Genomic DNA, 12,381 nt, shown 5'->3' with positions numbered 1-12,381 from the left:
TCATCTCCCAGAGACCATCAGGAGGTGCCCCACGCCGTGACCAGTTACATGAGACTGCTAAACACCGCAGTGAGTAACGTGATACGCAGCCTGTCCCGCATCTGTTGCGTGCCATTGTTTTCAAGGGGATACAGTATCGGTGCTAATTAATAGTTAATTTAAAATCATGCAACTGGAGCCGCTGCTCTTTATGGAAAGTTTCATGCAGGCCAGGCTGTGCATTATGTATGGGAGCAGTGGCCTGGCTGCGTGGCTGGCATTGCCAAATGGAGCCCCCGAGAGGCGAGAGGGAAGCGAGTCAGGCTGCGGTCAGCTCTGTGGTGTCCAGTCAAGGAGGATCAGCTTTTAACAGCCACGGATGCATGTAAGGCACAGTGCGACAAGCAGGGTTCATGGTAAGTTTAAGTGGAACCTGTCTCCATTACCTCAGCCACCTCCTCCACTTTCCAAGGATGTTTTTTTCCAACAGAAGCTGTGGGTGCCGCTTGTGTTCCAGCATGAACGGCGCAGAGGGGGTCCATGAGGAAGAGCAGATGCTGCCACCATCCCTCCTGACAGCACCACTGAGGAGAGAGACCGAGGTCTCTGTTCTGCAGCTTCCTGGAGCTTTCTCAAATTCCATGTGTCCAGCTATGGAATTTCTCAAATTCCATAGTCTGCACCACAACTCTTATGTGCACAGTGAGCCTGGTAATGGTGACTCAATCCAACCAACCCAATCCAGCCCAACTGAACCCAGTCCAACGCAACCCAACCCATCTCAATCCAACCAACCCAAACCAGCTGAACCACACCTAACCCAACCCAGCCCAAATGAACCCAACCCAACTGAACCAGCAGCAACCTAACCAAACCAGCCCAACTCAACCCAACCCAAGTAGGTTGGAACCAAACCTAATCCACCTGAACCAGATCTAACCCAACCAAACCAGGCCAACCCAAGTGAACCAGAGCCAGGAGGGCTCAGCGTCAGCATCCTCGAGCTGCCCAGCAGCAGGTGAGGTGCTGAGGGATGTCAGCCTGTCAAACCCCGTGGTCAATTAAATGCCCGTTTCCCTGACCGGCTGCACGTCTCAGGCTGTTCTCCATGTGAGGAGCTCTGTGTGACTCTTAATACAGATGCATCTGCCAATTTAGATCCTAAACAAGTCCCATGGGGTGCAAATCCTTTCCTGCTTCCCAATTTTGCTGCCTGTGAATCATCTCAACCTGATGGTGCCTATCCAGGCAAAACAGGGGAGAGGGAACAGAGCACGGCTTTCGTGTCTCCCAACTTACTGGAGTGACAATGTCCATGTGCTCTGCACCAAGCAGGTGCGGAAGACAAGTTGTGTCGTTCCCAGGCAGTGGAGGCAGGACCTGCCACATGTAGGGATCTGCTTGTGGGGATTGGCCAAATCCGCAGCAGAGCTCCATTTCCATTAAACCTTGGGCTCAATACAATACACGGATTGCATGGGATGGGTTCTATTTTCCATGTCATCCTTCCCACCTCGGAATCTCCTGGCCAGGAGAGGGCTCAGATGGAGATGTGGCTGCACCTCAGGGCCAAGAGCGTTTTGCCTGCAGAGCAACTGAGGATTTAAAACACCAGATGCCTTCTTTACCTCTCTAAAAAAACCAGGAAAGATCACCCGCTCCGGCTTTGGAGAGGGGAGCCAAAGGGAAGCAGCTGCTTGGCTTTTGCATGAGGAGAGCTAAACCAAGCCAGAACACGCCACGCTGAGCGAAACCAAGCTGAGCCAAGTCAGGACAAACCAAACCAAGCTGGACTGAACCAAACGGAGCCGGGACAAACCAAGTTGCCAAGGACCGAGCCTAGCTGAGCCTGGCCAGGCTGAGCTGAGCTGAGCCAGGCTGGGCTGAACCGAACCAAGTTGGGCTGAGCTGAGCTGAGATGCACAGAAGAGCTGTGCAGGGCCAAGGACAGCTCAGCAGAGCCGTACAGAGCTGAGCTAAGCCGTGCAGAGCCCAGCCCAGCCTTGCAAAGCCGAGACAAGCCTAACCCAGCCCAGCCGTGCCGAGCCGTTCCGCGCTGCCGGCTCGCAGCCCGCCGGGTCCCGCCCCGTGGCCTCGGGGCGGTGCGGCGCAGCCGCCGCTGTCGGCGGGCGGGATGCAGGGCGCGGCGCGGCGGCGGCCGTTCCCGGGCAGCCCGGGGTCCCCCGCGCCCGCGGGGCCGCTGCACCCGGGCAGGTGAGCGGCGGGGCCGGGGCGGGCGGGGCGGCCCCTTCCCCGGGATCCCCCCGCCCCATCCCCGCATCCCTCCCCGGCGTCCCGGAGGGTCCCCAGCCCCGCCTGGGTCCAGGGCACCCAGGTTATCACGCCTCTTGCAGGGCTCTGCAGCTCTCCCGGCCCATCCAGGGCACCCCAGCTCGCCCAGCAACCCCGGAGGGTCCCCAGCCCTGTGTCGGGTTCCCCTGCTCGGCTGCAGCACCCTGGCTCACCCCAGCTCGTCCAGGGTTTGACCCCCTCCTCCAAGGAGCCACAGCTCTCCCAGCCCATCCAGGGCATCCCAACTTGCGAGGCACCACCGCCCCGTTCCAGGGTACCCCAAAAGGTCCCCAGCCCTGTGTAGGGTTCCCCTGCTCGGCTGCAGCACCCAGCCTGGTCTACAGCACCCTGGCTCACCCCGGTCAGTCCACAGTTTGACTGCCTCTTCCAAGGAGCCAAAGCTCTCCCAGGGCATCCCAACTTGTCCGGGTACCACCATCCTCTTCCCTCTTCCCATCAGGTTTGGAGCACAGGCTCAGGTAGCACAAGCTTGTGGCGGATCCAGCTGGTCTTGGCATTCTGGTCTTGGCACCATGGGAGAGCAATCGATCTGCTTTTCCTGTCGGAAGGTGAAGTTTCAGTGATGCTGGAGCGTTATTTGATGGAAAAAACTTCAGCAGGGCTGGATCCGCCCTTGCTCTGCAGAGGCAGAGGAGGATGATCTTTGGAGGGGAAGCTGAAGGTGATGCTGTACCCAGAGCATCCCTGTGCTGGAGTACCACCAGGTATCGGTGCAGTTTTAGCCTTCAGCAGGAGTGCCAGTGGGAGGCGAATTTTGCTTTGTTGTGCAAAATTTAAAAATAGGTGCACTTGATTCAGCACTTAAGCTTTTCACCCTGCTTTGGTGCTCACTTCTCAGCCAGGGAGAGCTCTCTTACCGGGATGTGCCAGTCTTTATGCTTTACTTCTCTCCTGTGAGGGTGACGGAGCACTGGAAGGGGCTGCCCAGGGAGGGTGTGGAGTCTTCTCCTCTGCAGACGTTCAAACCCACCTGGACACATTCCTGTGCCGTCTGCTCTGGGTGACCCTGTGTCAGCGGGGGATTGGACTGGGTGAGCTACAGAGGGCCTTTCCAACCTCAACCATTCTGAGATTCCATGACGCTTCGCCTTTCTGTACTGTCTCCTCCTCTCTTTGGTCTCTCAACTTCGTTGTTATTCCACAGATCCCAAAGTCCGGAGATGTGCCAGCAGCCAGGGAAGCACAGGTTTTTGTGGGGGGACGCAGACCTGGAGAACCCCTCCTTGCCTCCTCAGAAACCCGTTATGTGACTTAAGGCTGACACTGTCACTTCTGTCATCTCTCTAGGCATGGAGCGGTCAAGAACGAGGACACTTTCAAGACCTCCCCTTTTCATTTTGATCTGTGGTTCTACTTCACTCTGCAGAACTGGGTGCTGGACTTTGGGCGTCCCATCGCGATGGTGAGTGTGGCAGAGGCAGGTCCGCTGTTTTGCTGACTTATTTAGGATGGAGGGCAGGGGGCAGAGCCGTGGTGGTCCCCTTTAGACATGTGGGCTGTTCCCTGCACCAAAGGGATGCCCTTGAGGAGATGTCCTGGAGACGAGGACCACTGCCACGTACTGGTGTGAGGAACTGGTACCAAGCGTATTGCTGCCGGTGCGGGGAAGGTAACTGGGAAGCTTGTTCCATGTCATCTGTCCCATAGCTTTACATTTTCATAAGGAACATTACCAGGAGTGAATGTCTGAGATGTAAATACACTGTGCCTTTAGCACCCGCTTCCAGGTTGCGCTTTTAGGGACGCTTAGAGCAGCCCAGCCTCGTTACTAACCGCTTCATGAAGATGAGCAAGCAGTGACGGTCCCAAGCGAAGATTTTCTCTCTTCCTGTCTCCCAGCCAGTGTCAGGCTGTAATTGTGAGCTGGGTGGTGAGAATGCACTGATGTGCTCTTTTTCCTCCTCAGATAATCCTACCTTTGGAGTGGTTTCCTCTCAACAAACCGAGTGCTGGAGATTATTTCCACATGGCTTACAACGTTATCACACCGTTTCTTCTGCTAAAGGTAAACCTGAAGGTGCAGGTATTACATTTTATTTTAATGATAAATACCAGTTGCAATTACAGGGCAAACAATGCAGTTTTGTAAAAGCTAGAGGTTTCTTAGGAACTTGTTGAACAAAGGTTGGTCCCTTTCGAACTCCTGCAGGTGAGCTGGCCCTTCCACCTCTTAGGGATTTCCCACTCCAGAAAAAGGTTATGATGGCATCTTTTAAAGAGCAAAGCAGTGACCATCTTAACACAACTTCATTTCTTGCGTATAGAAAGCAAATCGCTTCCCCTGGGATCTCCAGATTTGGGAGGAGTCAGAGCCCTTCTCCCTGGCTGAGCCAAAGTGTCCTTTAAAGACAACATCTGTCCATGACTTAAAAGACCTTATGAGACAGCTGGAACCACAGTAGATTATCTAAATTGTTGGATTTCTAAATTGTTCAGTGCTTAACTACACTTGCTTTTCAACATTAGAATTGTATCTTTGGCTTGAATTTGTCTCGTTTCAGCTGCAAGTTGCTGGATCGTGTAAACCATTTATGAGGTTAAAGACTGTCATATCATTAGAAATCTTCTATTAAATACTTTGCAGCCAGAAGATATGAGAAAGCAATTATAAATATATTTTAACCTTCATTAGCTAGAAATTGAATTATGTCCCAAGATGTAAATGATTCTCCCTCTCCCGAGTCTGGGAGATTTTAAATGCTGGTGCGGCCAAAAAGGAATATTCAGGATCTGGTCCTTTGAGGGATGTGAAAGCTCTAAAGCTTGATCTGACGCATCACAGTCTGACAGCTGATTTCTTCAGGCTGGGTGCTCATCAGGTTAAAATTTGCCATCTTGGACTTCCTGGCAGCACAGCGTGAAGGGTTGGTCCACAGAAAAAAACCATTTGTTATTCAGGGTGCATTTCTGTTGTTGCGTGTCGCCTCGAAGGACATGTCCCACCATCCTTCTTGATCTGACAAGAGCTTTCCTGGATTTTTTGCTCTTCTTGTCCTCTCTGACTCCTCTGACGTTCATACAGCCATTACAGAGAAAGGGAAAGTTAAGCCTCAAAATTAAATACAAATAAAGAGCTTTTCAGTGTTTATGGAGAGCTGCAAAGCTGATTTAGCATCAGGGAGATAGGAAGCGAAGGTGGCCTCGACTGATCCTTGGGCTGGGCTGATGTCCCTCCTGGCCCACGCTTCCTGAGGCCAGCTTGGCATCTCCTCCAAACCCTGAACCGCTGGAGCTGGGATTTACATCTTTTGAGGTCTTCCCTGCTTTGCAAGCTGAGTGGGGAGCTCCTTTCCAGAGAGAAGCTGCTGCTCCTTGTCCCCAGCCGGGCTTGCGGGAGCTGGTCCCAGGCTCTGAGTGACACCGGGCTCCTCCACCCAGACTGGGTGATAGTACAAGGGGAGCTCATCACTAAAGCTGCTGTTCAAACCACTGCCTCAACTGGTTTTGCTGGTAATTAGATAGTCCTCGATACGGGTTTAAATCCAGCTTCCTCTTCAAGAGCAGATTCTGAGAGAGGTGGGTCCAATTTCATTAGGAAGAGAAAAAACCCAAACAGTTCAACAAGAGTCCTTTGAAAATCTTCTAGCAGAGAATTACGAAGGAGCAGGGGAGTGAGGTGCCCAGCGTGGGCGCTGCCGGAGGCTCTTCCGCCACTGGATGGCACAGCCAGCCCTGCAGAGCCCCGCAGCAGAGCGGCGAGAGGCAGCACCTGCCTCTTGGGGTCTCATCCATCGGCTGGGATCACCTGGGGAAGAAATTGTTTTGAGTCCTGTGTACTGGATCAGGGATTTGGTTTAAGCACTGGCGCAGGTGAAAGGTGCTGTTTTGCAGAAAGGTTTAACGAGGGCAAAAAATGTGGTTTTATAGTTGCAGGCAGGGATAACACGCATAGTCAGGCCTGGACACCACATCGGCTGGTGGAAATGTGTCCGAGATGTGTTTAGGGAAAGCAGCTCCAATCCAGGAAGCTTCTTCTGGTTTCCACTGGGGGAGGACTGTGTTTCCCCAGTAGGGTGCTGGCTGTCACAGGCACAGCTCACGCTTTCTGCAGGCCTCTTGCTTGGGTTTTTTGATGACTTTTGCAAAGCACCAAAAAGTCAGAGAGGGCAGGACTTATCACAACATTGTGCTGTCCCTCCTCACTGTTCAACACCTCCCTGTGGTTTTAGCTCATCGAGAGATCCCCCAAGACCTTACCGAGATCAATGGTCTACGTCAGCATCATCATGTTTGTCATGGGAGCCAGCATCCACTTGGTCGGAGACTCCGTAAACCACCGCCTGATTTTCAGTGGCTACCAGCACCATTTGTCTGTAAGAGAGAATCCCATAATCAAGAACCTGAAGCCAGAGACCCTGGTAAAGAGGCTGTGTTTTATACAAGCACTTCAAAAAGAAATTAATTGCTTTTTCTTATTTAATAACATCCTGTTCTCTGTGCCCTTTTAAATCTCTCTTCGTTGCATTACAGATTGATTCCTTTGAGCTGCTGTACTACTACGATGAATATTTAGGTCATTCGATGTGGTAAGCAATTTAGTGTCTTATCTAGCGGGCTCAGAACGTAATACAAGGATGGGCAGATTTGATCTGATTGTAGCTTAACATGTGAAAAAACCACATTGCAGCTGATGAGAGCTGGCTGAGGACAACGTTCTCGTAGCCGGTGTGTTACAGTGGATCTCTCCCTTGGAAGACTGCCCGTTCCCCCTAGTTTTGTCTCTGTCCTGGTGGTGTTTCTAGGATGTGGTGGATGTTTGACAGCTGTAGGGGACAGAGGAACTGCTCATCTGTTCTCAGCCACCTTCCATGGAATAGCCGGGTGAAGGGATAAGTTACAGCTCAGGTCTAAGGGCTCTGCAGACTCCTTGGTTGTCACCACCCTCCTATTTGCGCCTCTGGAGGTTGAGGCCAAACCAATCCAACTGTGCCCAGCCTCTCTAGCCCTTTGCTCACACCCTTCCTTTACCGTGCACCCGTTCAGTGCTGCTCAGGCTCACTTGTGTAGCCAGACCAGTGCTGCCCAGTGACAGAGACCATTTGGCCCCAGTGATCCAGGAAGCTCGGTCAGGGTCTAATTTCAGCACCATCACCCCAAGCCAACCTTAGAAACACTTGGTGCAGCTGAACATTGAGCTTCACCCAGCGTGGCTGCGCTTGCTGACCCAGCAGCAGGTAGTGCTGGTAGTCATTCAGGCTGCAGTGGGTCCCCTCTCACACTCCTGCCTGCTTGAGCAGCATCCGCTGGTGCAGACCTGTCAGTGTCCTGCTCTGCCCACATCAAAGATGCAGGAAGGACTGCCTGGCCCTTTATCCACTGCTGGATAATCCTGAGATTGCTCAGAGTAGGGGGAAATCTCTTCCCCCGTCAGGCTTTCCTGGTTTATTTTCTGTTTCTTGAGCGCTGTGAACCAAGCAAATCCCATTCTTTTGGATAAAAAAAGGGCTCTGTGAGGTTGTTGAAACACTGCATTCCTGCTGGTCAGCTTTTAGCACAACACCACAACACACCACACAACCCTCTTAAACACTCTCATAGAGCCCCAGAACATAATTAATGCAATCATTGCATGGAGCACTCAAACCCAGTGTCTGACCTACGCAGCAAACTGGGGCTGTTCCTGCCCGAGCCCCAGCAACCTCATGATCTGCCGGAGCGCTCGGCACAGCCAGAACTCACGCAGCCCTGCAGCAGGCAGCGATAATCTCTGCTGCAGCAGTAATCTCGCAGCAAGAACTGTGATGCTGGCAGAGAGGTGATGTCCCGACCGGCACTGCAGGACCTCCTAAAGCTGAACCCTGCACCCCAGTTACCTGCTGCTTCACCCACCCGAGCACGCATGGCCGGGGCGGCCTCTGCTTCTGCTCCTTCAGCAAATTAATTCATGGGCTCAGCACAGGAATTACCTCTGTGCAGCATCTGGATTTGGGGGTTAAACGCTTTCCAGGGTCACACCATCAATCAATTTTTTTTTTCCTATTTGCAGGTATATCCCATTTTTCTTGATCCTGTTTATTTATTTCACCGGCTGCTTCACCCCTGTTGAAGAGGAGAGCAGGATGCCAGTTGCTGCTTTGCTTCTGATGGGGCCCAGCAGCCTTTATTACTGGTAAGTGGCTTCTGTCTACTCTGGATGGGCAAGGGATGAAGAGGGAATACAGCAGGCAGCCCCGCAGCATGTGGGCAGGGGTTCTCCCTTCTCCAGGACAGAACTTGATGCAGCTTCTGCTCTGCAGGTCTGGAAAATCAAATCTGGTCAAAATTTGCTGCCACTTTATTGGAACAACTTCAGGGTCACTCAGCTATCCTGTCCCTGCTTGGGGTGTTTCTTCAACCACACTGTTGGTTATATTGGGATTGCTGGAGGTCTGGTTTCCAACCCCCACAGCGCTTGTTGTCTGTCCCACTTCAAAGGCTGCTGTTTGCTGACAATTTTGGGGTGCACACCCCCTGTCCACAGCTCATCTGCCTCAGGTTGTTGGTGGCAGTGGAGATACCCTTGCCAGTTGTTCAGGGATCTTACACAGAGCCCAGGCTGCCTGTGCGGTGCTCAGGCGCTGCCTCCTCGGCTCGCCCTGCGGGGCCAAATCGCCTTTTGAGAGAGGTCATATTTATTTCCCATTTTCATTAGCCTCATCTTCCCAAACGGTTTCCCTGATGGCAGCCAAACAACTTTGCATTCATCTTCAGAGATGATGTTCTCGTTTGCCCGTGGCTTTGCCCCCCACTGAGACTGTTTTTATACAGTAAATTAATTTTTGATCGTCAGAATCATCAGGATGATTTGGTCAGTTCCCAGTTACCCCATTGCACTTCCTTTAAGTGATCAGCATGAGTCTCTGCAGTTCCTGTGCTAGCGATGGAAGAGCCAGGGAGTGCAATTCCTTCTGCTGCCACTCCTCGGGATTGGCCACTGCCAGACACAGCTCAACAGGGGGAGCACTGGATTTTTGGATTAAATGTGTCAAAGTCAGAGTTTGGCTTTGTTCTGCATTTAAACATCCTACGGACAAACTGAGCCCAGCACCTTTCAAAACTCCAGCCCAGCTGAAGTCCTCAGGCTGAGAGAGTTGGGGTTGTTCCACCTGGAGAAGAGAAGGCTCCGGGGAGACCTTAGAGCAGCTTCCAGTACTGAAAGGGGCTCCAGGAAAGCTGGGGAGAGGCTCTTGATCAGGGAGTGCAGGGATAGGATGAGGGGGCATGGTTTGAAGCTGAAAGAGGGGAGATTGAGATGAGATCTTGGGAAGAAATGTTTTCCTGTGAGGGTGGGGAGGCCCTGGCCCAGGTTGCCCAGAGCAGTGGTGGCTGCCCCATCCCTGGAGGTGTTCCAGGCCAGGTTGGATGGGGCTTGGAGCAACCTGATCCAGTGGGAGGTGTCCCTGTCCACGGCAGGGGGTGGAACTGGATGGGCTTTGAGCTCCCTTCCAACCCAAACCATTCCATGATTCTGTGAAATGCCATACAGGGCACGCATTTCTCCACCCATTCCCTTCCTGAAGCCCAGAGCTCAGATGCCATATTACTGATAAGAAACATGAAAACAGGTCACAAAGCTGGCGGTTGGAAGCAACACCGCTTTGTTTGCGTGGATGCAGAGCAGTGGGAAGGGGGAGGTGGTTCACCCCAGGTAAGGCTGGAAGTACTGGGGGTGCTGTCACTCCTTACTTTCTCCCAGCGGCCACTAACGGCGGTTTCTGCTTTGTAGGTATCTCGTGACGGAGGGTCAGATTTTCATCCTCTACATTTTCACTTTCTTTGCCATGATGGCTTTAGTGATGCACCAGAAACGCAAAGGACTTGTCCTGGACAGCAATGGGCTTTTTCTCTTCTACTCCTTCATCATCACACTGGTCCTCATTGCTGTCTGGGTGGTTTGGCTCTGGAATGACAAAATTCTCAGGAAGAAGTACCCTGGCGTGATCTATATCCCTGAGCCGTGGGCATTTTACACCCTGCACATGAGCAACCTCCATGCAGCAAAGGAAAGTTTCTAAGTTTTGATATTTTAGAGTGATATGAAGAAAAAAAAAAATCTAGTTTTTCTAACGTAGGTGTATTTGAAATAAATTCCTGACCAAGAGTAGCCGCAAGGCCTATGTGTTACCTGGACCCAGCTTGGGAGAGGGCGTTCTAACAAGAGGGAGAAGCCACTTCCCAGCCTGGGTCGTGGCAGGGATGTCTCTCCTGGCTTTGCACCACAATGTAGTTCCACGCTGGAATTTTTGGGGTGATTAGGGGCGCACCAGACCACTCCCGTATCAGAGCAGGGGTGCGGCAGCCCAACCCCACAGTGATCCACACCACAGTGAACCCCCATCCCACCACGCTGCCCTGGAGAGTCTACGAGCCTGTAGTTGGGATGGTTTGCCGGGAAGTCAGAGCGCTCCCGCCTTCTTGGCACAGAGAGATTTATCTGCTCCTCCCATGCTGCTCCCAGCTGAGTAAACATGCCAGGAAGAGGCTGAGCTGCCCCACCTTGGCCCTGCACGGCAGCTCCGTGTGGCCACACATCCCCAGGGAGCCCTCCTGGGGTCCTGGCTGCCAGCACTAGGTTAAGCTGTTGGCTGCTGAGTGGAGACATGGTGCAAGAAGGGCCTGGCTGGACATGGAAGGGCCAATTCCCCATGAATGCAGCCCAAAAAGAGCGTTGGGCAGAGGGTGAGCTCCAGCGTCAGCCCCGCTCGTGTGGGATCTATGCCAGCGGCAGCTTCTGCTCCCACTCACCAATTCTGCAGCCTCAGGTGATAGAGCTGAGCTCCTGCAACTCCAGCTGCATCCCTGCAATATTTTGCATCTATTGAACTTGTATTAAAGCCCTGTGTGATGGAAATCAAGTGGTAGAAGAAAAAAGCCATTAGTGAAACGCACTGATTAAAAGCATTTGCTAAAAGTTGAGTGACTCACGTTGCTTCCTGAAGCAGCTTTGTTCTCTGAAGGGAGCATCTTCATCCCATGAGATTTAAGGACCCTGAATGTGTCACTGCAACAGAGAAGTGTCCATCCTGGGAAGGGTTTGGTCCATGCTATAGTGGTCATTAAGGCCACTAAATATTTTGTCCTGCGTTTGGGTCTCCACCACAGCCTGACACCAGGTACTTCACACCCCTGCACTCCACGCAGCCCCTGCCCGTGCAGCTGCTGGGTTTTTTTTTGGGGTACTTGAAGCAGCAGTAGATCTGGAAAGGCAGAGCATCGCCCATCCCGCACCCAGGAGCACCCAGCCGAGCCGCTGGCTCACCTCTTCTTGTAGGGAGCAGGGTAGGATTTGTAGATGCATGGATAATGCTTGCTTTTCAATGGCTTGAATGTCAACTGAGTGGCGGAAGCGCAGCGCTGGAAGGGACCAGAAGATGTGAGCAAACAGGGCTGTTTGTCTGGGTTAGCAAACACAGCTGGAGGCTCTGCCTCTCCCCCCACGCAGGTTCAAACCCCAGCAGCTCTGCGTCGCTGACACCCTCCCTCTCCATCAGCATCACTTCCTCAGCGTCCCCTTCTCTGGGTTCCCAGCCAAGGGCTGCAACAGGACCTGGCAGTCCTAGAGGCTAATTGCTCCCACACAGATTAGCTAAATAAATGCTAACAAAGAAAAACTCAGACAAGGGGAGCTTTTTAAACCACCTCAAAAATCCCTCCTCATCTCAGCCTTTCTGCAGTGTCCCAGCTCTGTCGTGTTTGCAGGGTTTAAACCCCATTTCCCCTGCAAACCCACCGGGCAGGTGCAGCGACGCTGCTGGTGATGCCCAACACCCTGCAAAGCCTGAATGAACTCCTCCTCCTGCCCACCAGCGAAACTGGAATCACAGCAATCACCAGTGAACTGCAAAGCTGCAAATCCCCCCGCACCCTTCCCCAGCGGCCTCAGCAGATACCAGCAAGGCTGGATTTGTCTCCCAGCAGCTAAGCTTAAGGTGTGCAGCTATTTGAGATTATCAAACCTTTTGTGCTCAACCAGTTCAGCTCCATCCAGTCGGACCCCAAACACCCTTAAATCCCGACCAAGGGAAGCTCTTGCCCTACTCCTGACAGCATCGCTTCTCGGGCTCCATCCGGAGTCCCAAGGCTTCGGGCAGGCTGGGGGCAGCCGCGTGG

The 12,381-nt window shown here is 52.8% G+C and overlaps 1 protein-coding gene across 2 annotated transcripts; it reads left to right on the top strand.

The window, feature by feature from the left end:
* The first annotated feature begins 2,037 nt into the window (after positions 1–2,037).
* CLN6 (CLN6 transmembrane ER protein) lies at positions 2,038–11,178 on the top strand. Of its 2 annotated transcripts, none has more exons than XM_054078207.1 (7): positions 2,038–2,193; positions 3,580–3,694; positions 4,199–4,297; positions 6,462–6,650; positions 6,763–6,818; positions 8,279–8,401; positions 9,998–11,178. In XM_054078207.1, the coding sequence occupies exons 1-7, from the start codon at positions 2,114–2,116 to the stop codon at positions 10,284–10,286; spliced, it is 951 nt and encodes a 316-aa protein (XP_053934182.1). In that variant the 5' UTR covers positions 2,038–2,113; the 3' UTR covers positions 10,287–11,178. The 2 variants fall into 2 exon arrangements, with proteins under 2 accessions (XP_053934182.1, XP_053934183.1); XM_054078208.1 differs by lacking the exon at positions 2,038–2,193 and adding an exon at positions 2,847–2,996.
* The last annotated feature ends 1,203 nt before the right edge of the window (positions 11,179–12,381 follow it).

The sequence above is a fragment of the Cuculus canorus genome, chromosome 12, assembly GCF_017976375.1.
Source record: "Cuculus canorus isolate bCucCan1 chromosome 12, bCucCan1.pri, whole genome shotgun sequence".
Taxonomy (NCBI): Eukaryota; Metazoa; Chordata; class Aves; order Cuculiformes; family Cuculidae; genus Cuculus; species Cuculus canorus.
This window is presented reverse-complemented; position numbering and strand designations above follow the sequence as displayed.

Coding starts and splice junctions, on each gene's coding strand:
- CLN6 (XM_054078207.1), top strand. CDS start 2,114: ATGCAGGGCGCGGCGCGGCGGCGGCCGTTCCCGGGCAGCCCGGGGTCC. Junction 2,194..3,579: donor GGGCCGCTGCACCCGGGCAG/GTGAGCGGCGGG, acceptor TCATCTCTCTAG/GCATGGAGCGGTCAAGAACG. Junction 4,298..6,461: donor CACCGTTTCTTCTGCTAAAG/GTAAACCTGAAG, acceptor CTGTGGTTTTAG/CTCATCGAGAGATCCCCCAA.